This window comes from Mytilus galloprovincialis, chromosome 9 (assembly GCF_965363235.1).
Source record: "Mytilus galloprovincialis chromosome 9, xbMytGall1.hap1.1, whole genome shotgun sequence".
NCBI lineage: Eukaryota > Metazoa > Mollusca > Bivalvia > Mytilida > Mytilidae > Mytilus > Mytilus galloprovincialis.
In genome coordinates, this window is record NC_134846.1 from 43,611,630 (window position 1) to 43,634,781 (window position 23,152).

The 23,152-nt window shown below is 32.2% G+C and overlaps 1 protein-coding gene across 2 annotated transcripts; it reads right to left on the bottom strand.

The window, feature by feature from the left end:
* Positions 1-594: 594 nt before the first annotated feature.
* LOC143045051 (heat shock 70 kDa protein 12A-like) lies at positions 595-20,406 on the bottom strand. Of its 2 annotated transcripts, none has more exons than XM_076217340.1 (6): positions 20,276-20,406; positions 14,517-14,599; positions 7,624-8,150; positions 5,578-5,796; positions 4,077-4,230; positions 595-1,745 (listed from the first exon to the last, which is right to left on the bottom strand). In XM_076217340.1, the coding sequence occupies exons 3-6, from the start codon at positions 7,939-7,941 to the stop codon at positions 1,513-1,515; spliced, it is 924 nt and encodes a 307-aa protein (XP_076073455.1). In that variant the 5' UTR covers positions 7,942-8,150; positions 14,517-14,599; positions 20,276-20,406; the 3' UTR covers positions 595-1,512. The 2 variants fall into 2 exon arrangements, with proteins under 2 accessions (XP_076073455.1, XP_076073456.1); XM_076217341.1 differs by lacking the exon at positions 20,276-20,406 and adding an exon at positions 18,086-18,633.
* Positions 20,407-23,152: the final 2,746 nt, after the last annotated feature.

Here is a 23,152-nt window from a genome sequence, read left to right on the forward strand (position 1 = left end):
AAATGAAAATAAAAAAAATCCCACCTGCGCTTTCTCAATAATATTTTTACAGTGTGTTTTTCTACTTTTGGGACAAATTATATCAAAATTATAGAAAACTTCATCAGCTCTAACTCAAAATATGGACAATTTTATGTCAAAGGGGTCTTGAAATCTTTTGACAGCTTCCGAAGTCCTAATGTTTGACCCTTTTCCGCTGGACCTAATCACTACTTTACATTAATATTTATGACCCAAATTTTTTTACAGTGTCATTTCACCCGCCTAATTGCTTAATGAGGCATAAAACATGGAGAAATAAATTTGGAAGGGGTATACAAAAAATGGCAAGTGACACACTGTCCACACTAAGGACTACATTCGTGGACAACGAAAATCAAAGGACGATAACTGTGTACTCGGACCAGTACAAGTTAAGACTGTTAAGTATGGTTCAGTCGAGTATTATCACGTATATTTCAGACCAATTCAGACTGGTCGAGTAAAACTCACTACAGTCTAGTCCAAATATAGGCCATTTCAGATTTTTACTGATATGTTCACAAATTTTAAGAAAAAAAATTCATTGCTCATAAAAATGAACACTAAATCATAAGGGATACACTTGAAAAGATCAAACATTTCGATTCTATTAATTAAAGTATCATGTGCCTAGTTACATCTTGTATAGAAGACGAGTTTTGCGGTTTGTTTTGGTTATATCATCTCTATTTTTCCGTTCCACTCTTTGTGTGTTGCTCTTTCCTTAATTTTAACTCTAATCTCAGTTTCGCCGAAAATCAACTGGACTTTAACTTTATCTGTTATTCCAGCGCTTGTTAACTGTTCTGTTATTGTTCCTAATACCGAACAACTGTCTTCATCTGTATACATCGGGTCATCCTTTTCTGATTGATAAATACGAAGTGTTAACAATCCATTCTCTTCCGGTTTACATTTAGCTATGGAAGTTACCTTTTTGCCTAACGGTAAAATTTCATTGCGTTTAACTATTGGTTCGAATACACGATTACATTTCTCTTCTCCGTCCACTATTTCTAGATGACTACGATCATGTTTTTGTGGATCAAACTTTTTCCGTTTACTGAATCCATAAGTGCATTTTGCAATTCTTTCCGAAATTGAATCCGGGTTATTACCAAATATTACGGCTCCCTTTAAAACCGCCATTCCACTATCCGTCGGAATAATTACTTTCTGATCTGGAAAATTATATTTTACTTCTTTTTTTACCAAAGTGCACTCCGAAAATCCACCAACAAGAATAATTTGTGACAGTCCATCAACACCTTTTTTGTTTGATATTTCACCAATTAATTTGGTTATACCTAAAATGGTTTGTTGAAATGTGGAAATAAAAGTCTCTTTTTTAATACGTAACTTGTCCAGTTTAGTCACAATATCTGTTCTAAACTTGGACGATTCGATGGCTGTTTCAAAATTTTTCTTCAAATGTTTTTTGCAGACCTCATTAAAAGCAACTAAAGGGATATGTATCCTAATATCCTCTGTTTATGCATCAAAATTCCTTTTCTTTATTTCAAAATATCTTAATAAGTCAAGGTAGGATTCTATGTATTCACCCTTGAACTCGTTCATCGCTGCAGTTCCAATAATACTTTCTATTAGTTTAAAGAACTCACGGTCAACACTTGTTCCGCCATAATCAGCTCCTGATGCGTGGCAAATCTCCTTAAGACTACCGTCATTCTTTTTTTCATGTACTGTTATGTCGACTGTGCCTCCTTAAAAGCAATAGTAATGATTATATATAAAAAAGAAGATGTGGTATGATTGCCAATGAGACAACTCTCCACAAGAGACAAAAGGACACATAAATTAAGAACTATAGGTCACCGTACGGCCTTCAACAAGGAAGAAAGCCCATACCAAATAGTCAGCTATTTAAGGCCCCGAAATGACAATGTAAAACAATTCAAACGAGAAAACTAATAGTCTAATTTATGTACCAAAAAAATATGTAATACATAAACAAACGACAACCACTGAATTATAGGCTCCTGACTTGCACTAGTGATAAAGGATACAACCGATACAGTTAAGTCGGCCTCATATCTGGACTTACATCTATAAATTGACAATGAGGGTCGATTGAAAACAAACCTTTACGACAAAAGAGATGATTTCAGCTTTCCAATTGTGAACTTTCCATTTCTAAGTATCAATATTCCAGCAGCACCTGCATACGATTCATATATATCCCAATTGATACGATATTCCCGTGCTTACATTTCCTATCATGCTTTTCTTGATATAGGGTTGTTGCTCATAAAAAAGCTATTAAATCAAGAGTTCAAAATGGTGAAGTTGAAATCATCACTTCGTAAATTTTACGGACGCGTTCACGAGTTGGTTAACCGTTATGGAATACATGATATCGGATATGTTCCTTACGTCGTAACTACAACCCCCTTCCCCTTCATGAATGTGACTTATCGATCTGCTTACCCTTCCGGAGCACATGAGATCACCCCTAGTATTTGTTGGGGTTCGTGTTGATTATTCTTTAGTTTTCTATGTTCTGTCATGTGTACTATCGTTTGTCTGTTTGTCATTTTCATTTTTAGCCATGGCGTTGTCAGTTTATTTTCGATTTATGAGTTTGACTGTCCCTCTGGTAACTTTCGTCCCTCGCTAAATTTTGGAACAGGAACATACATACAAAATGAAGCGAGGTTTAACATGTTAGCGGGATCCCAATCATCCTCTTACCTGGGACAGTGGCATTACAGTACAATATAAGAACAAACTATACAAATCAGTTGAATTTATTATGAATAAAGGCAACAGTAGTATCCCGCTATTCGAAATTCATAAATCTATCGAGAAAAAAACAATTCGAGTTACAAACTAAAACTAAGGGAAACGCATCAAATAGAACTGGCGAACAACGTTTGCGCCACTTGTTTTAAAGTTGCATAATATCATTTGTGTCAATTAATAGGAAAATGACGTCCCTCTTCCTTCATTTTAATTCATTTAATAGAATACTTTATTTATTTTTATCTACAGTCGGTCAACATATACATTAAAGGCTGGAATTCGTAACTCATTTCACACACAACGTCTCTGCGGCTGAGTTCTCCTGCATATTTTGACACATTTCTGTGCGGGTACTGTTAAAAAAGGGGGGTATTTTATTATGTAGTAGCTTGTAGCTTCATTATTTTGTCAAAAACATATTCATTGGAATGCCTCTGCTCCATTATTGGTAATCTCAAACTGATTTTTTTTATATTTCTTACTGAACACTTTTAATAATAAGTAAAATATAGTGGACAAGTTTTACTTTTGCTTGTAGCAAGAAAACGATTTCGGTGTCACCATTTTTATTTTTATTTTCTTAAAACATATTATTAATCCTATCTTCTCACAATTTATTTCAAAATTGTATCTCGTAGATACTTTTATATATGCACAAAAATGTGTTTTTTCATGAACAATCTAACCAAATTCAGTCTCAAGAAATATATACTTATGATCTACCTTAATAATTACTATATATAATAGATATTGTACAGGTAAATTGGCGCAAATGAGTTCCGAATATTGTCGCAATTGATACATTTAAAAACCAAAATTTGGCGGAAATGATATCCCCGAAAAATAGTAATTGGCGCAAAAAGACTGCTGCCCTTTTATGTGGTAAGGATGTTTACACTAATTACAGATTTATGAGAGAATGGAGTACGATAGTGATAATTTGAGACACACTTTTGTAGCTCCTGCTGTGTTGATTCAGATTTTGTTAAAATTTCCGTTATAGTTATAAAGATGATAGAGCTGATAGAGCTAAATTCACTCAACAGAACTGACCAAGATTTTGCCATTAATTGCACAATAATTGATTATATTATTATTGCATAACAACAATATTGCATTCATTAAAAAGATTAATCTTTTATCTATCAATATATACCTCTTTTTATTAAATCGTATGCAGTCTTAAGAGAGTAACAGCATTTTAAAGGTTGGAGATTGGAAGTACAAAAAATCTTTGTATTGTGCTACCTTATTGTGCGTTGTTTATAGAATTTACTAATATGGACAGTTACCTCCTAAATCAACAACCATATATTTCGTACCAACAGCAGCTACTGGTAATCCCTTTTCTGCTCCTTCCAACTTTTCTGTAGGTAAATATTGACAGTATATGGATGCTGCTTCGGGTTCAAGAGCTAATCGTAATTTATTTGGAGATATTCCTGCCTGAAATGTTAAATTGTATACAAAAGTGACATAAATAATACCACGCTTGTAGTTTTGTACGCCAGACACACGTAACAAAAGACAAATATAATAGATCAACAATAACCACTGAAACAACCCCTTTTGACCTAGGACTATTACATAAATATAGTGGCGGTGTAAAACCAATTGAATGCTAAAGAGGTTTCAGCCATACCCTTAGTTTGAACAATGGTGAAACAGCTTAATAGACAAAATCGAACCCCCACCCCTATTTTTTTTTTTTTTTTTAAATCGCTGAAACTGACATTATCAAGATGCTTGATTGCTTGATTGACAACATATTTGTTACGTTTGGAGAATGTGTTTTTCAACAAACATACGGCATTTCCATCGGAACCACTTCTTGCCGACTTGTTTCATTACTTATATATGGCTGACTTCATACAGTAACTTCTTAGGAAGAAAGGAAAGACATTAGCAGTGTCCTTTATCTTAAATTTCTAGGGCTTCTTTTTCCTATCATGATTTCAATGATAGAGATTTTCTGCTCACAAGGAAACTATTAAACCTTCGTAAACTATACGATGCAACAACTATTTGGTTGGCCCTTATGGAATATCTTTTTCTCAGATGATAGCAAATATGTATAAAATGTCGTACCTACAATTCCGTCCTCTATTTCCCGAATGTTTCCTACCGAGTTAGACTATACACGGGTTTGAACTATTATTAGTACAATGTAACACGACGGGTTCCATATTTGGAGCAGAATCTGCTTACTCTTTCGGAGCACTTAGATCAACAAAGATTCATTGATGTACATTTTCTTGCTTTTGTTTTTTTTGAGTTTAAATTGGGATGTACAAATTGCTGCATGAAAGAGACTAGCCCCACATTTCTATGCATAACACAGTAGACTTTTGTAGTTTTTTTCTTTTTTTTTTCTTCTGGTTTTATAAAACTGCTTTATATTAATGTTACATCATATGAGTACAAGAAAAAAACCTACCCAACAAGCAATTAAACGCAATGATTACTCATTGGAAAACCCAGTTACTATTACAATACCAATTTAACAAACTCAACAAATATGTTGATAATAATTTCCCTCCATTACTATCAACTTTTTCAGGTGCAATTTCTAATTCATAAGAAAAAAAACTATTGAAGAAGCTAAATGAATCAGTTGAAAGATACAACCTTAAAAATATTACAAAACAACATTACAACAAATTGTAATTTTGAACTCATAAACTCATGTATATGCAATTGGTCACGCACAACTAAAATGTGATATATATATAAAGAATGAAATAAGAAATCTCAATGAAAATAGACCATAAACACAAAGGATATTTTGAATACCTTTTCTGCGCTGCTTCGCATGAATTGCTTGGCACCGTCTGACCATATTGCGGGAACAGTGAGAACCCAACGGATATCGTCAATATGTATTTCAGTAATCTGCTCTCTTATTTTGTTGAGAAAATGTTCTTTTAGAGCTTTAATTGACATAGAGAAAATGTCTAAAGCTGAGGCGCTCTTTCCAGTTATATCTTCTATGATCAATTCTTTGCTTAAGTTCTATGAAAAGTAAAATGTGATAATGCAAAAACTCATATATAGCCCTCAAATCAAAATGACAGATTCTAACCTTTTGTTCAGTAATTTTTACCAGCGCATAAAAAAAAAACCCGAACGAATAAACATGCCAAGCCTGTATTGATGGCCACGATTTTCAGGCGTAATCACAACCAAGTTAGAATATTGACAGCGAACACATATATATATTGATATCAATTTTCGTTGGTTGTGTTATGTGACATAGGCATATTGTATTGTATAACCTGATTTATGTAAGAAGTACAAACTTATTGTGTAGCAAAAGAACTTAGATTTTAGGTTGAAAGACTTTTATAATCCAACACATTTTCTACATACAATATATATATTTATCTTACCTCCTATACATTTCCAGGAATATGATTGGTTAAAAGCGTCCGCGTGCAAACCGTGTATATTTGATATTAGGTTAGTAGGGAGGCGGGGCTTATCTCATACACGGTTAGTAGTGGAGTTACGTCCCTTTATATTCCTTATTAGGTAAGAAGGGGGCGGGGCTTATTTCATACACGGTTAGTAATGGTGTTATGTCCCTTTATAAAAAACAAAACGGTACTGAGAAAAAATCTTAAAAGTTCCAACAGACGAAGAAATTGATGATTAAGATTGAATTAAATTCATTTAAACCTTACAAGTCGTTATTCTTGGCATCTGTTTTTGTAGGATCAATGGAAGTATTTTCTTAGTGCTCACAGTATTGAAGACTTGCTCATTTTGAGAATCACTAGTATTAATTTCACCCGTTAAGATAGTCGGTAAGATAAATTCGTTACATAGTGTGCTAGTGACGTAATACGGTATATATGGGGTCAGTAAATTCCATATGGGGATTCGAGCTTCGCTCTCACCCCATATGGAATTTACTGACCCCATATATACCGTATTAGGTCACTAGCACACTATGTAACTAATAATACCGCATAGCCAGCTATAATAGGCCCCATTAAGACAATGTAAAACAATTCAAACGAGAAAACTAACGGCCTTATTTATGTAAAAAACTGAACGAAAAACTTTATGCAATCTTTTTTCTCGGTCTTGATCTTATCAACTGTAAACATAGAATCTATGTAAATATTGAGGTTAATAAAAAAAAAGACATTATGCATTTATTTCCCGTGCCTTAGGGAGATATTAAGATTTGTTAACCCGAGAAAAATCATATTTCACGAGGGCATCGTGCTAGGGAAATATGACTTTTCGAGGGTGAACAAATCTTCATATCTCCCGAAGCCAAGACCAATGAATGTTTTTTCCACTGCCTATACTTTTTAGTTCTTTATATAAGATATTTATTTACATAATTGTTTTCTTCTCCGTTTTGTTTTATAACTAAACACAACATACACAATAAAAATCAGTACCGATTTAAAGTTTATTAATTATTCATTTAACCTTTTCTATTTGTTTTTAGATTTAAAATAAATTTTATAAACAAAATTACTATACTATCTTTAAAACAAACCCAATCAAAATGTTTTATTCAAACATTAACCGCGGGTAACGTCGTTCAAGGCAATCCCGACGTTAAGAGGGGAATATGATATTCAGAGGGGAATATGAAGTTTTGTTCGACGTCACGTGTGATAGCTTCAACCAATCAAATGTTGATTTCACTATCAAAATCAATACGCAGTGGAATACTATTGATTGATTAAGTTTGAATCTGAAACAAGTTTTTTCTCAGTAAACAGAACAGGGCAAAGAACCTGAAACATTTTCTTTTGAGTTTTTGATACATAAAAAATCATTATGATGAAGACGATAAGTAAATTTACTCTCCAGTACCTTTGCTTTATACAGGCTCATCTTGAATCTGTGGAAATAATAATATTCATCATGTTCATTCTTCTCAACAAGGTCAGAATATCTGTTTTCTGCTTCATATCCAAATGCTTCCATCTTCATGTTCGAATCTAGTAAGAGACAAGTTGGTGTTTTAAGCGACAAGAGTTGCGTACCAGACTTCCAGATATTTGTGTCTATCTGTAAGGGATCTTTATTGAATTGATCTCGCCTCGCAAATGCATATCCAGAGTATGTAGTTCCAATATCCAATGCAGCTACAATTAGGTAGTGGTCGTCTTTAACAGCAACTCCAGCCATTTTTCAAGTTCATTCGTTTAAAAATAGAAACGACAATACAGTTTTGGAAATATCACAAAATCACATAAAAGGTTCGATAAGAATTTTCCATGGTATCAATACTTTTGTGTGTTCGATATCGCATCATTTGCTAACAATGGTAGATAGCATTCAATAAAAAAAAAAAGTACTTTCGGTATTAGTGTTTTCGACTGCTTCTATGCCGTATTCTGAAAATACAATAAAGAATAAACATTAACTTTTGAACTCTATTGAAGCTTCTTTCACAGTTTATATCTTTACACGGCTGTATATCAATATTGAACTTATTAAGATCCAGACCTAAAACGCAATAATAGTTTTAACTATTCAAATACACTAAAGGTTTCGAAAAGATTTTAAGATCATCAAAGCAGAACACACAGAATGATCTATTATCAGTATTTGGCTATATTACATGTAACTACTACATCGATTGTTACAAAACACCAACTAATTGTGATTGTATCTTTTTTAGAATATATACCAGACATTCATTTAACACAATTCAAGATGTTTAATTTATTCAAGCATATATCAGATGTTATAATTGTACGGCAATATTGCTGAGAAGTAAGGGTGTAGATATTAAATATATATTATAGGGATAAATCAATAAAAAATTTAAAATCAATTTTAAATTTTGAAGCTTGTCAACTCTCATTTTCTTGGAGATAACTTACCTCCTACCTTACCGTATTGCATTCGATATCTCAATTGCTCCGTTAGACTCTTGCATGTACATGCTATATGGACTTCACTTATATATGTTTAATTCACAAACTTTGCCCCTAATGAGGTAAAACGATTGAAATCGACCCTACATTACTAATACGGTCATGATATGTTTTCGCAGTCTAAGTTCTTTATATACCAGAATAGTCTTCTTACATGAAATTTAAAGATTGTGTCGTATATCTGATATGTTGACAAAGTGTGAATGAACATGGTGGGTAATGCTTGCAAAGCAGGAGACTCTTGCCTTGTCGCGTTTTGCATATTTTAAAGTTCATGCGATTTGATAAATAATGATTAAGTAGAAAGTTGAGAAAAACAAATGAAAATTTCCATAGATCGCTTAAAGATAAAACATAACAAAATAATATTCATGGTCTTTTTAATTTTTTTTATGAAATTGACTACACACCGGGGCCTCGACGGCTAAGTTGTTGAACTAATGCAACTACTGTATCACTAGCCAGTCAACACTGAGAATGTGAGGTCGAACCTCGGATGTTGCAGATGTGTTTGACGCCAATCAATATTGACTAGGATCGTCAATTTTCTTGACGAAGTTCGTTGATTCTCTCCGTGCACTCCAGATTCGTTCACCAATAAAAACGGCCATCCATGACATCACGTCCGAAATAATCAACCAAATAAAAGGACAGACATCCCTGAATTTCTCTGATCAATCTGCATACATAACAGATAATTAGCATGTTCCACGCAAAGAGGTATACAGCCAGTAAAAAATCAATTGAAGTTGGTACTTCAGGCTTATGATTTTGTTTATATAAAAAGCTCATAAAGCCTGCAGTACTCGTCGTGTGCTATTGTTGGAGAAAAATGATAACATTATATGGAATTTGTTTTATTTCAATTGCTTTTTATCTTTATTTTTACTATTTACAAGAACATTGCTTTTTTTTACGAACTTAGTAGCTTTTTCCGATGTGACTGAACGAATTGAAACTATAATGAGTGTGGATTTGTATTTCTTTATTTCAAATTTGCTTTTCAAAAGGTTAATTCAGCTGTTTCTTCACTTATTTTGGACGACATTTTCAGACTTTCATCAAAATGATAGAAGAGTTTCCCGACTCTTTGGCAATAAAGCTGTACCCGGTGCTCTGAGTACAAAATGGGTGCTGGAAACACAAAATACACTGACGCTTAACTATTTAAGTTATAACATTTCACTCAATACTCGGAATACAACACTTCTGAGTCTGAATCGTACTCGAAAGTTTTATGTCTTGAAGTCAAGTATTTAGATAGATTAACTTCGGAATTATTTTTATAACCGGTACATCTGAATACATTTTTTTTTTTTGTACATACGATGCATGGATTTGGTCGAAATTGTGTGCGATTTATACTCGAATATTGATATCATAAACGACAAATTGATCGAATATTTGCATAATTTTTATTCCCATTGAAAGTAAAATACCAAAAATACTGAACTTAGAGGAAAATCAATTCGGAAAGTCCATAATCACATGGCAAAATCAAGTAACAAAACGCATCAAAAACGAAAAATCAAATATATTGTACAAACAATTTGATTTTTATCGAACCATTAAATTAGTTTTGCTGGTCAGCTAGTTAAAAATAATGTTAATGCTACAAGGTATAGAATATGTTTCATAGAGGATCCCGTGTATTGAATCACAAATATTACTATAAAAAGAAGGAGAAGTCATATGATTGCCAATAATACAACTATATATAGACAAACAGACAAAGAAAAAATATCGGTTTAAGCTTGTATCTACTTCCATCTAAATGGCATTGCCAAAACAGTACTGAAAAGAACTGATAAATACAAAAATTTAAAGTACGGCCTTCAACACGAAGCATTTGGGTCATACCGAACATCAAACCATAGAGGGCCGAAAAATGGCTAGTGTAAAACCCTTCAAACAGGAAAAACAACAATCAATTCTATACAAAAAAAAACGAGAAATGAGAAACACTTATGAACCACATCCACAAACGACAACCACTACACATTAGGTTTCTGACTTCGGACAGGTGCAAACAAATGCAACGGGTTTCAACGTTTTGATATGTACCAACCTTCATCCTTATCTAAAACAATAGTGTAACATCACAACATAGAATGACACACTATAAATATAAATTAAATTGGATTAACTCAATCATAAGACATAGTAACAAAAACTAGTGAACATACCATGAACGAATAAATTTGATCCATGATACAATGATAATTTAAAATCAATAATAAAAAATGGGGATGAGAACACAGGCATTACCCCATAAATATCTTATATTAAAGTATATAGGACACTTTTTACTGAGACATATGCATGTGAGATCGAAAATATTTAGGGAATACGCTTCAAACTTCTAAAATCCTTTCTCTGATATTATTTTTGATTCCGATAAACTCAACTATTAAATGTCATCCCCGATTGGCCAATTCCCGTAAAAATTAACAATAAGTTAGATTTTGAAAAGGCATTCGACACAGTACAGCCCGAACTACTTAAAGCAACTCAACAAATATGGCGTACCAAAAACATCTATCGTAAACTGGATACACTCATGCCTTACCAACACGTCGAATGCGCAGTTGTAAATGGGATTAAACCAGGCGATTCGGTTATACTTTCAAAAGTCTCCCAGGAAACAGAATCGGACCAATCATGTTCCTCGTCCATATCAATGACAATGCAAATCATGTAAGTTCGTATGTACATGGGCTGAAACTTACGGAATACGTTTACAACTTCTCAAATGTGACATGGTAAACCCAAGACAGTGCTCAGACGAAAAAAGATTACAAAATGATTTATCTGTAAAGTGTCAAGAGTTTCGAGCAAAACGTATATATATGTAAACCCCGGCGAGGTACTAATAAGAAATGGAAGTTATCAATCCTGACTTCGGACAGCTACATGCAAAATATCGCGAGATTTGTATGTTTTTCTTAGCTCATAACCTTCCCGCTGACAACAGTGATTTAAAAGATATAGATATAAGAAGATGTGGTATGAGTGCAAATAAGACAACTCTCCATCAACATACACATTTTTTGGCAAAAAAGACGAAAGATACATCGCATCGATCTAAGAGACTAACAAAAATATTATAGTTCGAAGCTCAACTAATAACATAAATCATTTTTTTTTTATCAAAATGAAATATAAATTTGTACACTTCCAATGGAATAAGTGTTAAAATTATAAACAGCCAGAGAAAAGCATTTATCCTGCAATCGGCCAACTATTGTACAACATAAATATTTGCTTTATTTGTATTTGTTCAAATTATTTTCTTCTGTTACGCCGCCTCCATATTGTGAATACTTCTTATGTGTTTATGTTAAGGTCCTGTTCGCTGCTACGCATTAAAACTATGAAAAAAAATCAAGTTCTAAGCGTAAATTGCAGGACAAAGATATTATATATAGATCTCACAAACATGTTTAACCCCGCCGCATTTTTGCGCCTGTCCCAAGTCAGGAGCCTCTGGCCTTTGCTAGTCTTGTATTATTTTAATTTTAGTTTCTTGTGTACAATTTGGAAATTAGTATGGCGTTCATTAACACTGGACTAGTATATATTTGTTTAGGGGCCAGCTGAAGGACGCCTCCGGGTGCGGGAATTTCTCGCTACATTGAAGACCTGTTGGTGACCCTCTGCTGTTGTTTTTTATTTGGTCGGGTTGTTGTCTCTTTGACACATTCCCCATTTCCATTCTCAATTTTATATATATACATTTTCGGAAATGCAAAATGTATTTGAACGAGTTCTGCAAACAGTAGAAAAGTTCAGCGAGCCTCGCTTTTCGTCCTGCTTCTAAAGCTCGTACAAATAAATTATTATACATTTTCCGACAATAGAAATATTTTGTTTACGACCTTGTACAATGTTAAAATATAATTTTCGACATGATATAGGCCAATATTTGTTCATAAGCGTTCAAAACTGTACAAGTGTACATACTACGTTACATTCTAATTTAATTTAAAACTTATGATTGTTAGCAAAACTCATGCTTTTTATATAAACAGAGAATCGATCTTTTTTTTATTTATCTGAAACTATATAAAAATCAGAAAAAGCTCTCCAACAAAGACCAGATGGTGTAGAATTTAACAACAATAGGTCAACGCACAACAACAAAGATGAGCAAAACATATACCAAACAGATAGATAGGAAAGCCTGCGAAATGACAAATGTAAATCAATTCAAACGAGAAAACGTACGGCTTGTGTAATGTACAAAAGATTGACGTGAAAAAATATTATACAGTAACAAACGACAACAACTGAATTACAGGCTTCTAACTTGAGATAGACACAGACTGATTATGGCCTGAGAACACACTGTCAGTTATTTCGTAGTGAATTTCTTTAAGATAATAAATTCAAATTCAAAAAATCGCACCAGCTCTATATCAAAAACATTTTTACAGTGTAGTATACTACTAAGTGGACAAATAATGTCAAAATTATAGAAACTTCTACCAGCTCTAACTCAAAATATTGACAATTCTGTGTTAAGGGGGTATACAATTCCGTTTGACAGCTTTAGACTGAATAAAATTTGACCTTTTTGAACTGGACCAAATCACTACTTAACATAAAGATTCAGCACCCAATTTTTTTTAACATGTAATTTCATCCCCCTCAGTAATGCATTAAATATCAAGAAATAAATTGGGAAAGTGTATCAAATTAAAAATGCAAGTTATACACTGTTCACACTAGGGACTATACTCCAACCAAGGGACGATAACTATGTCCTTGGACCATATGGTAGATTTTAAACTTGCAAACCGGCGTCAAACCCTTTCCCTGAACTGTGTCAGTGGTGTAACAGTATATAAATAACACATAGCTGAGAGGGTGATAGAGCAGATTGTTACCCTGAGAAAACATTGTCAACCGCGGCGAAGCCAAGGTTGACAATGTTTTTCGGTGGGTACCAATCGCTCTATCACCCTCTCAGCTATGTGTTATTTAATTTATTATACTGAATGTCCCATCATTATTGCCTTTTACAGATAAATTTTATTCAAAAGTATTTTCTATGACGACACGTACATGTAACAACGTTACGGGTATTATAAAAAACAGAAGTGAAGCAAGATGGTTTTTTTTTGTTTGACAGTCAAATAACAGAATCTGAGCCAAAATGTAGAACTTAAGCATTGTCTTTAATAACTTGATGTAAATTCAATTCATTGTCCTTTACATTATAGATTTTTGATTGGTCTAGACGAGAGGGTGACATTTAAAAAATTGTCAACCGCTCAGTCATATGATAGAGTAAATTATTACCCTCGTATTAGCCAATCAAACTATGGTATTTTAACGTGAAGTATAACAATACAACATAATATAAATAACTATTAAATTCTATTGAAATGAGCTAAACTCAGATTATCAGATTGATACTAGATATTTCTTGTCAATATAAATAAGATGTGGTATGAGTGCCCACAGGCCACATAACAATTCTCCATCCAAGTCACAATGTGTAAACAGTAAAAAATCATAGGTCAAAGTACGGGCTTCAACAGGAAGCCTTGGCTCATACCGAACAGCAAGCTATAAAGGGCCATAAAATGATAAGTGTAAAACCATTCAATCAGGAAAACCAACGATCTAATATATATTAAAACGAGAAACGAGAAACACTTATGAAGCACATAAACGAAGACAACTTCTGAACATCAGGCTACAAAGCTGTTTTGCTCAACATCGTGAAACAAAACTACTGTTTCTTACATCTTTTAATCAAGATGGAGTGTCCGGAATCTTTATCAGAATATACTTGTTTAATATGCTACTTACATGTAATGTAATGTTTTTCTGTCACAAATCTGCATAATTTATCTCAAAGCCTAAGCATATAACTCTTGCCATTTCTCTTCGTACTGAAATATAAAAAAAATACGATTGCACATGATATACATACAGTTGAAATACTATACCAATTATAGAAATAGGAGACCGAGTTGTGAAGATTGGTTGAAAAAAGAGGGGATAATATAGTGTATATAAATATGTAGCAATTGGGTTTCCACTAGTCATTTTGGGGACCGTTTATAGCTTGCTGTTCGGTGTGAGCCAATGCTCCGTGTTGAAGGGCGTACTTTGACCTATAAGGGTTAAGTAATACAAATTGTGACTTGGATGGAGAGTTGTCTCATTGTCACCAAAAACCACATCTACTTATATTTATACTAGAACACACCCGTGATATCGCGGGTCCGTGACTGAATTAAAGTATATAACTATGCGCAAGCCTTATTTTAGTATTAGTACTGTCATCTGATAAAGTCATGCCGATTATAAGAAACACAATTTTCTCTGCTTTCAAATCTTTCTGTTTGAACCCGTCGAACTGGAACTTATCAATTATTGGTAATATTAATTATTTGGAAAACAAAAAGTCCTGGAATGGAGTATTTTTTAATCAACAGCATTGTCCTATATTAGTTATAAATAAAGTTGAATTATTTGATTCGTTGTTTTACGTCATGCCCGCTAACAAATTGAAACTTATTTTTAGTCCAGATTTTTAGTATTCGTATTGTTATCTTAGAAAGTCTTACGGATTAAAATACTACAATAGGTAACAATTTGAAAATTTAGTAGTGTAAACCCTGTGATTATGACCCGTGTATAAATCATATTAATCCTGAATACACCGTTTGGTGGTGCGCCTGTCAGATGCGGAACGTATGTAGATAAGGTAATAGGTAACAGGTGATTATACTATTGGTATCGGTATCGGACTCGACCCGGAACTTCCTAATTATTGGCAATATTAATTTAATACGTGGAAAACAAAAGGGCCTGGAGTGGTGTAATTTTTAATCTACACCTTTGTACTATATTAGTTGTATATAAAGTTGAATTCTTTGATTCGTCGTTTTTACGTGATGACGGCTGACAAATTGGACCTCGTGATTTTAGTATTATAGATATGGTAACATATTGGCCATTTGATAAAAAAAATATATATTGTGTTATGTTTTGTTGACTGATGTTTGTCATTTCGTCGTTTTTCGGTTTTTGGCCATGGCATTGTCAATTTGTTTTATATGAATAGTTTGAATGTCACTTTGATATATCCTGCCTCTCTCGTATACATTTGTAAACATGAAGTATATGCTTGCATTTAAAAAAATATAAATCATTTGTTTTATGAAACATAATACATTAGATTAAGTAATTGTTAATTCAAGAACTAATGTAAAATTGTATTTTTCCGTTAATTGTTCTAATACTATTGATTGCTACTTACTTAACGTCCAGTGGCAAATATTTTATGCGTAAGGATAATACTAATCAATACACTACAGCAAGTAAGTTATGTAAAGTATGCGTGAATATTGAACGGCGTGGAGGGCGGGAAATTTGGCTTACAACTGAAAAATTTGGATATATTTTAAGGGGCAGCAATATTGTCTTACAACAGGCTACAAATGGACCCCCTCGGAGAGTTTTTGGCTAGTGGTCTGTATCGTATATAGGTACTCATCCTATATATACAATGCATCGGACATACTTGCATTTCGACAAAACGTTGCTGCGTATTTGTGCATCCCTCACAACCAAACGGGTTCACCACTTTAACCATTGGAACTCCTATCGGACGGGAGAAGTTCTGCGATGACCATACTTCTATATCATATAGTCAACCCTTGGGGTCAGATGGCTTAGAGAATGATTCATTATTAGGCCATAAAAAAGAATAGGTTTGTTTGCCCAAACGCTACCTACCTAGGAAAAAGCTGACTACTCAAATTCTTTTATTGTCCTGATTTGAAGAAGTTTTTTTTAATCAGATAGGCATGCAGACTAATAAACACCCGATACTTCAATTTCTCTTTAAAAAAAAAGAAAAAGAAAATGCCTACCTACCTACCCACGGTCTCAACCTTTAGATAGGGTTTGGGCAAACCAAAATATTTTTAATTGTGGCCTTATCCATAAAGTCAATATGTAAACGCACTTGTTAAAATTTCCAATATCAGTTCTATTAATTCACTAATGCAAATTAATAATTCATTTACAAATCACTAAACCATACTCTAAACAATGTTGAGAAATCTAATCTAGTAAGAATTTTATAATTATCAATTTGAAATGACTTTATTTCCATTGCTTCCAATCAACTTAACAGTTTTTCAAACTTACTTCATACCTGAAAAACATGTCCTATTATCATCCTGAACGCACTTTTTTATATAATATAATTTATCGCTATTTTGTGCATTTTTCCTATGATCTTTTTTTGTGATAATTTTTCATATCATGGTACTCGATTGAGATGGAAAATAATCGCTAGAAACTAAGGAGGCACGTGGCGTTGCTAATTAAATTGACATGAAATTGACAACGTGGTCATAGGTAAAATAGCGATAAACAGATAAATATCCTTGGTTATCTCAACTCAATTGCTTTTCTCGCTTTCGCCGTCCCGGCTCAAGCATGAAAATCAATCTCGTTGAGATGATCAACGATAATCTATAATTACTTGCATCTTGTTTTAAAAGGCAGAATAACAATTTACTATAAAGTTACTCAATATATATATTCATACAAAATGACTGATAAGGTTAAATCTAAAATTTATAAAGCACTTGTAAAATGTTTATTTTCTTCCCATATAAACTTTCATTACATGACACAAGGAAGCAACATGAGAGTAACCTTTTTTTACAATCTCCATTATATGACTTGAAAGTTTAATCTACAATATCGGCTTAAATGTGTATACATGTAATAGAATACTTGAGGGTCTGGATGAGATTTTCGGAATAGAGAATAGTGAGCCAGTACGACAGAAAATATGGGCAAATCAGTACAGAATAGAGAAAGGGACCGAAAAATAAGGAAATGGGAATAGAGAGGTGCTAAAATATAAATAATGAAGAATAACAGGCACAAAACTAGAGGAAAATGGCTTGGAACATTAAAGAATTCAAAATTAAAGACTCCTCATTCAGACCCTTTAAATTATACATTATTCGCTTCCTCGTTTACTATGATACATTCTCTTTGTCACAGTCATCATTTAAATCATTTTAAGCCATGTGTCCAAAGTATTAGAGTCAAATTTATCCACAAATTCTCATAGATTGCCGCATATAATAAAATGTTCACTTTATAAACCTTCATATATATATATACATGCACTTTTTTGGAAATCATACACATTGATTTCATCGTCCGACAACTCTATGAGCCTAATCTTGTAAAATCAATCAAGTTATAAAATATTTCTAAAAACTGTGTGTAAAAGAGAGGTATAAGTATGTTCTTGTCAGTGGGTACTAGTGGCACTAACAATACGACGGCCATAATTGGGCAACCATTTAACTGTTTAATTCGAAAAATAATTAACTTACCAATATGTGCATGTCTTTTTCTAATCCACAAAAGTCGTAGAATTGATCTCATTTTGAAATATTTGATATAGCAACTTTGTTAGAAATAGCTATCTATGTAATACTATGTTGATAAATGTATTTATCAATTTATAATTAGGTGAACAATGTACTACATGTATTGATCATATGTTGTATTCTTAAGTGTTACACCAAAACCCTTGTGGATAAATAATACAGAGATTTAACAGATCCATACATGTATGTATTTAACACATGTAGTGTGGTCATAATTCAAAATCAAGCTATCAATTTAAATGTTTTACTTTTCAGGACACCACATTGAGGACTTCTGATAGAGTAAAAACAAAGAAGTATGGGGTAAACATGACGTCATCATTCATGTGACAACAATCAAATGACAGAAAAAAAAATCCACACAGCGATCCACAACGGAGGGGAAAATCCAGAAACTTAGAAAGGGAGAGTAATTCGTAATATGAAATATGTGGTTTATACTTTCCAACGTTTTGGACGATTTTACGAAGAAGAAAAAATGTTTTTCGACCAATAAAGGGAGCGTGAGTAAGAGATAAACTAGACGTAGTATCAAAGTGTCCTGACAGCCAAATATATCTAGCATAACAAGTCCATGGTTACAGAATTTGTCCATTGCGTTTTATTAAAAACAAGAATGTGTACTCAGTACACGAATGCCCCACTCGCACTATCATTTTCTATGTTCAGTGGACCGTGAAATTGGGGTAAAATCTCTAATTTGGCATTAAAATTAGAAAGATCATATCATAGGGAACATGTGTACCAAGTTTGAAGTCGATTGGACTTCAACTTCATCAAAAACTACCTCGACCAAAAACTTTAACCTGAAGCGGGACAGACGGACGAACGGACGAACGAACGAACGGACGGACGGACGTACAGACCAGAAAACATAATGCCCCTCTACTATCGTAGGTGGGGCATAAAAATTGAAAATTAAATGTTTGATAAAAGAAATCATTTACATGTAAACAACAAAATATTTAATTTGTGTGCTGTAATTTTGTTTAACAGTAGTACACTAATCTTTAAATAAAATGTATGTGCCCAGATTCGTGTACAGGTCATTGATATTTCTTGGTAAACACGTCCATGTTCTTTGTTTTACTTGTAAATTATTTAAATGTATCAATTGGATTTTTAAATTCTTGTATGATTTGAAAAAAAACAAAAAAAAAACAACAATTGTGCATTAACAATTCATTTTATCAAAATATGGGGTTTTTGTTTTTTGTTTTTTTTTTGTTTTTTTGTTGTTTTTTTTTTATAAAACAGAGTTTTTATTTTCCTAGCAAAATTTATATCACTGAATTTTATGAATTGTTTGCTTAATGCCCAGTGACAAATATTTCATACATATGCAGGACGAGAAACAAAATATTTGGTGACACGAATTATTCTTTTCCATTAGTTGGTGGAAATTAGCTATAAAAATGCTTAAAATTATATACAATTATTTGAGGCAATCATTTTGGTTTATTCAAATATGTTTGAAATGAAATTTGATAGATGGGTGGATTTTTATAACTAAACGTCCAGCGGCAAATATTTCACATATATTCAGATCAAACAAAACTTTGACAATAATGTACATTCTACTGAATCAAAACACGATTTTTTTAAAAGCAAAAACCATACTTAATCATACATGTATTGTGTATAAGTATTGTATTTATATTTCACTGATGCATTCAAAAAAATATTGTTAAATTGTATATTCTATAAGCTGTACTGCTTCTGAATAAAGTATTATTATTATTATCATGTTACAAAATGTAACACACAATTAAATTGTTTGAATAAAAGCTGAATGTTTAAATTACAAACATGTGGTATTTAAAATTTAAAAATGGCACAGTGTCTATATAATTTTGCATGTTCTTGCTCAAACAAAAACAATCTCGTCGAAAAAATGTAGCTCTACCCTTTTGGTCAGGCACTTTCTATTCAAACAGTATCGTGTTATATGGAGAAAATAGTCTGAAATAAAATGATAGCCAATGCTCTGTGGTGTAAAATGCATATGATTTTATTATGCGATTTTCCGTTGCTAAATAGATAATCGACCAAATTCAAATCGATATTGGTTAACTTGAAATATTTTTAAACGAAAATGGGTATATCTACTGGAACAAATTATACACAACTTACCAGTTAATGTTAGCCGCCAAAAGTTGAATACCTCAACCCGGACCTAAAAAACAAAAAATCACCATCATGATCATACTATTCTTTCATGTCGCCATTTTATATTCACGGTTCAATTAATACTAAGTAGAACTTTAAAATCAATCTACCTGTACGAACTACACTAATAATATTTGTTTAATTATAAACATCACACGAACCGAGAACCATTTCTTTAAAGTATAGAATTTTATATAGAGTATTCCTAGTGAATAGAGATTTTTAGACATGTATACACCAACGGAAGGTAAAATAGCAAACAAAATTGGAGATATCATTAGCAAATAATATAACAATTTGTAATAATGCTGAGTGTGTATTGATGCTGCACCAAAAACAAGCAGCACTATATTATTATAAAATAAGGAGATATGCAAATGAGACAACTATAACACAGAGTCCAAATGATGTGAATTTAGAAACTGTAAAATCACCTGAAAAATTGAAGTTTAAAACTATATATATATATCATAATTATATTGCATTATCTGTGTCTACTTGACTCAAATGCTCTATGGCAAAAAAATGTTTCTAGACATGTAGAAACTCAGTAGTATAGTACTTGAACGAGTCCAGCGCACCCCCCCAAAAAAAAAATTTGACCCCCAAAAAATTACCCTCATTTCAAGTAAAAGAGCCCTAAATTTTCATAAAAAAGCAAAAAAACACCCAAAAACACCAAAATTTTCTTACTCCCAAAAAAAATTTTTTTTTACTTTGGAAAAAAAACGTTATTAAAAACACCCAAAAACAACAAAAAAATTCCCCAAAAAAATAAATAAAAAAACCGGGATAACTGGCAGAGAAAGAATTCTGTGAGATTTAAGAGAAAAAAAAAATCAATTTTTACTTTAAAAAATGAAACAACCTACAGCTCCTGATTTATATCCAGAATTACCTATAGAAGATGGACAAAATTATAGACTACAAAAAATAACAGAAATAGAAAAAACATTAATAAATGAGAGAGATAAACGTAAATCACTATACAAAAAATATAAACGCGGAGTTAATGTTACTGATGGTGTTGATACAAGTTTAATTTCGACATCTGTTGTTTTAGCTGGTATAGGAATAGCTTTTCCTATCTTACTTCCCATACAAATTGCAGCTGTTGTATGTGGAAGTTTAGGAGGTCTAGTTAAATTAATTAGAAGAAAGTTGACAACAAAATCAAAAAAACATTATGAAATTAAAACAATGGCAGAATGCAAGTTAAACAGCATAAAAGATTTAATATCAAAATCTTTAACTGACGGACAGATAAGTGCAGAAGAATTTAAATCAGTTTTGGATGAATTAGAAAAATACAACAAAATGAAAGAAAATATACGAACAAAACAAACACAAACAGTAATGAATGATAATGAAAGAAAAAAATTAATTGAAGATACAGAAGCTAGGGTAAAAAGTGAATTAAAAAAAAAAATGGAAAATATCTAATTTTTTTTAACAAAATTACAATAGTTAATCATGTTAATGACCCTCCTCCAAAATATGAATTAAATTCTCTTTAAAAAAATGGCTGAAGGAGGTTATGAGTTTGATAATCCTGAGTTTAAAAATAATGATTATGATGAAGAAGAAGAAGAAGAAGAAACGTCTTTTCAAGATGATGAAGAGTTTCAAAATAATATAAATAAGGAATTTGAAAAATCAAGAGATTTATCAGAAAATGATGCTAAAATTCGTAAAAAAGAAACTACAAAAAAAATGATTAAACAATTTTATAAAAAAAATGGTAAAACTATACGTAATGAAGAGGGTTTTTTTGTTGGGGAAGAAAATGATGGAAAAATAATGTTATATGTAAAAGATGAAAAAGGTAATGATATTGCATTAACGTATTACCAAAAAGAAAAAAGAAAATTTTATAAATTTAGCACTCTTAAAAGTTATTACGGTGTTAATTTTGTTAGGGATGTTTTAGGTGTAGATGATTTTAAAATATCTGATAGAATAATAGAAGGTAGAGTAGGGTTTCAGAGAATGTTAAATGAACTCGATAATATAGAAATTCCATTACAAGAAATATTTACACAACAAGAAGGACAAGAATTATTAGAAATAGCAAGTAATGAAGAAACACATGTGAAAGAAATAGAAACTTCATTTATTGAACAAGGAACATCTTTCATAAATGAAGAAACACAAACATATATGACAAAAAGAGAGATGGATGGTATAATCAGTGCAATGACATCAGTAAAAGAAGAGATTGCAAATGAATTAACAAAACTGAATGAAACAAATAAAGACTTAGCAAAAGAAAATGCCAAATTAGAACAAGCTAAAGAAGACAATGATGAATTTCAAATAGATAGAATAAGTAGTCGAATAAGAGAGTTGGAATCTGAGAGAAGTGCAAGCCTAGAAGTAATTAATATTAATAAAGAGAAACTACGTAGTCAAGTGAACAGATTTAAACAAACAATACATAAAATGTTAAACGAAGACAAAACATTAGGTGAAAGAATAAGAACATTATTCAGAGAACAAGGAATAACAATAGTTAGTGTTTTAACTGCTTTTGGAATGATTATTGGTGTTATTGTTGAGGCATTTACTGGTTCTCCTTCTCCTTCTCCTTCTCCTCCATCAAAAGGTGGTGGTGTACAAGATTGGATGAAAAAACAATTAAAAAATCTTGGAAAATTATTATCTTTTCTTGCAGGAAAATTAGCAGCTGCATTACCAGGTATTATAGGTTCTATTGTTTCTTGGTTATTGTCTGCAACAAAAGACGTAGTAAATTGGTTTGCAAACAACTTATGGGCATTGCTTATTTTAGTTGTTAGTTTATTGTTTACTGCTGCTAGAGATTATTTGAAAAAATAAAGT

Excerpts from the sequence above, each read along its gene's own strand:
- LOC143045051 (XM_076217340.1), bottom strand. The coding sequence starts at position 7,941 with ATGGCTGGAGTTGCTGTTAAAGACGACCACTACCTAATTGTAGCTGCA. Across the intron at positions 5,797-7,623 it reads TGAGCCTGTATAAAGCAAAG|AACTTAAGCAAAGAATTGAT; the intron begins GTACTGGAGAGT and ends TACTTTTCATAG. Across the intron at positions 1,746-4,076 it reads TATGGTTGTTGATTTAGGAG|GAGGCACAGTCGACATAACA; the intron begins GTAACTGTCCAT and ends ATTGCTTTTAAG.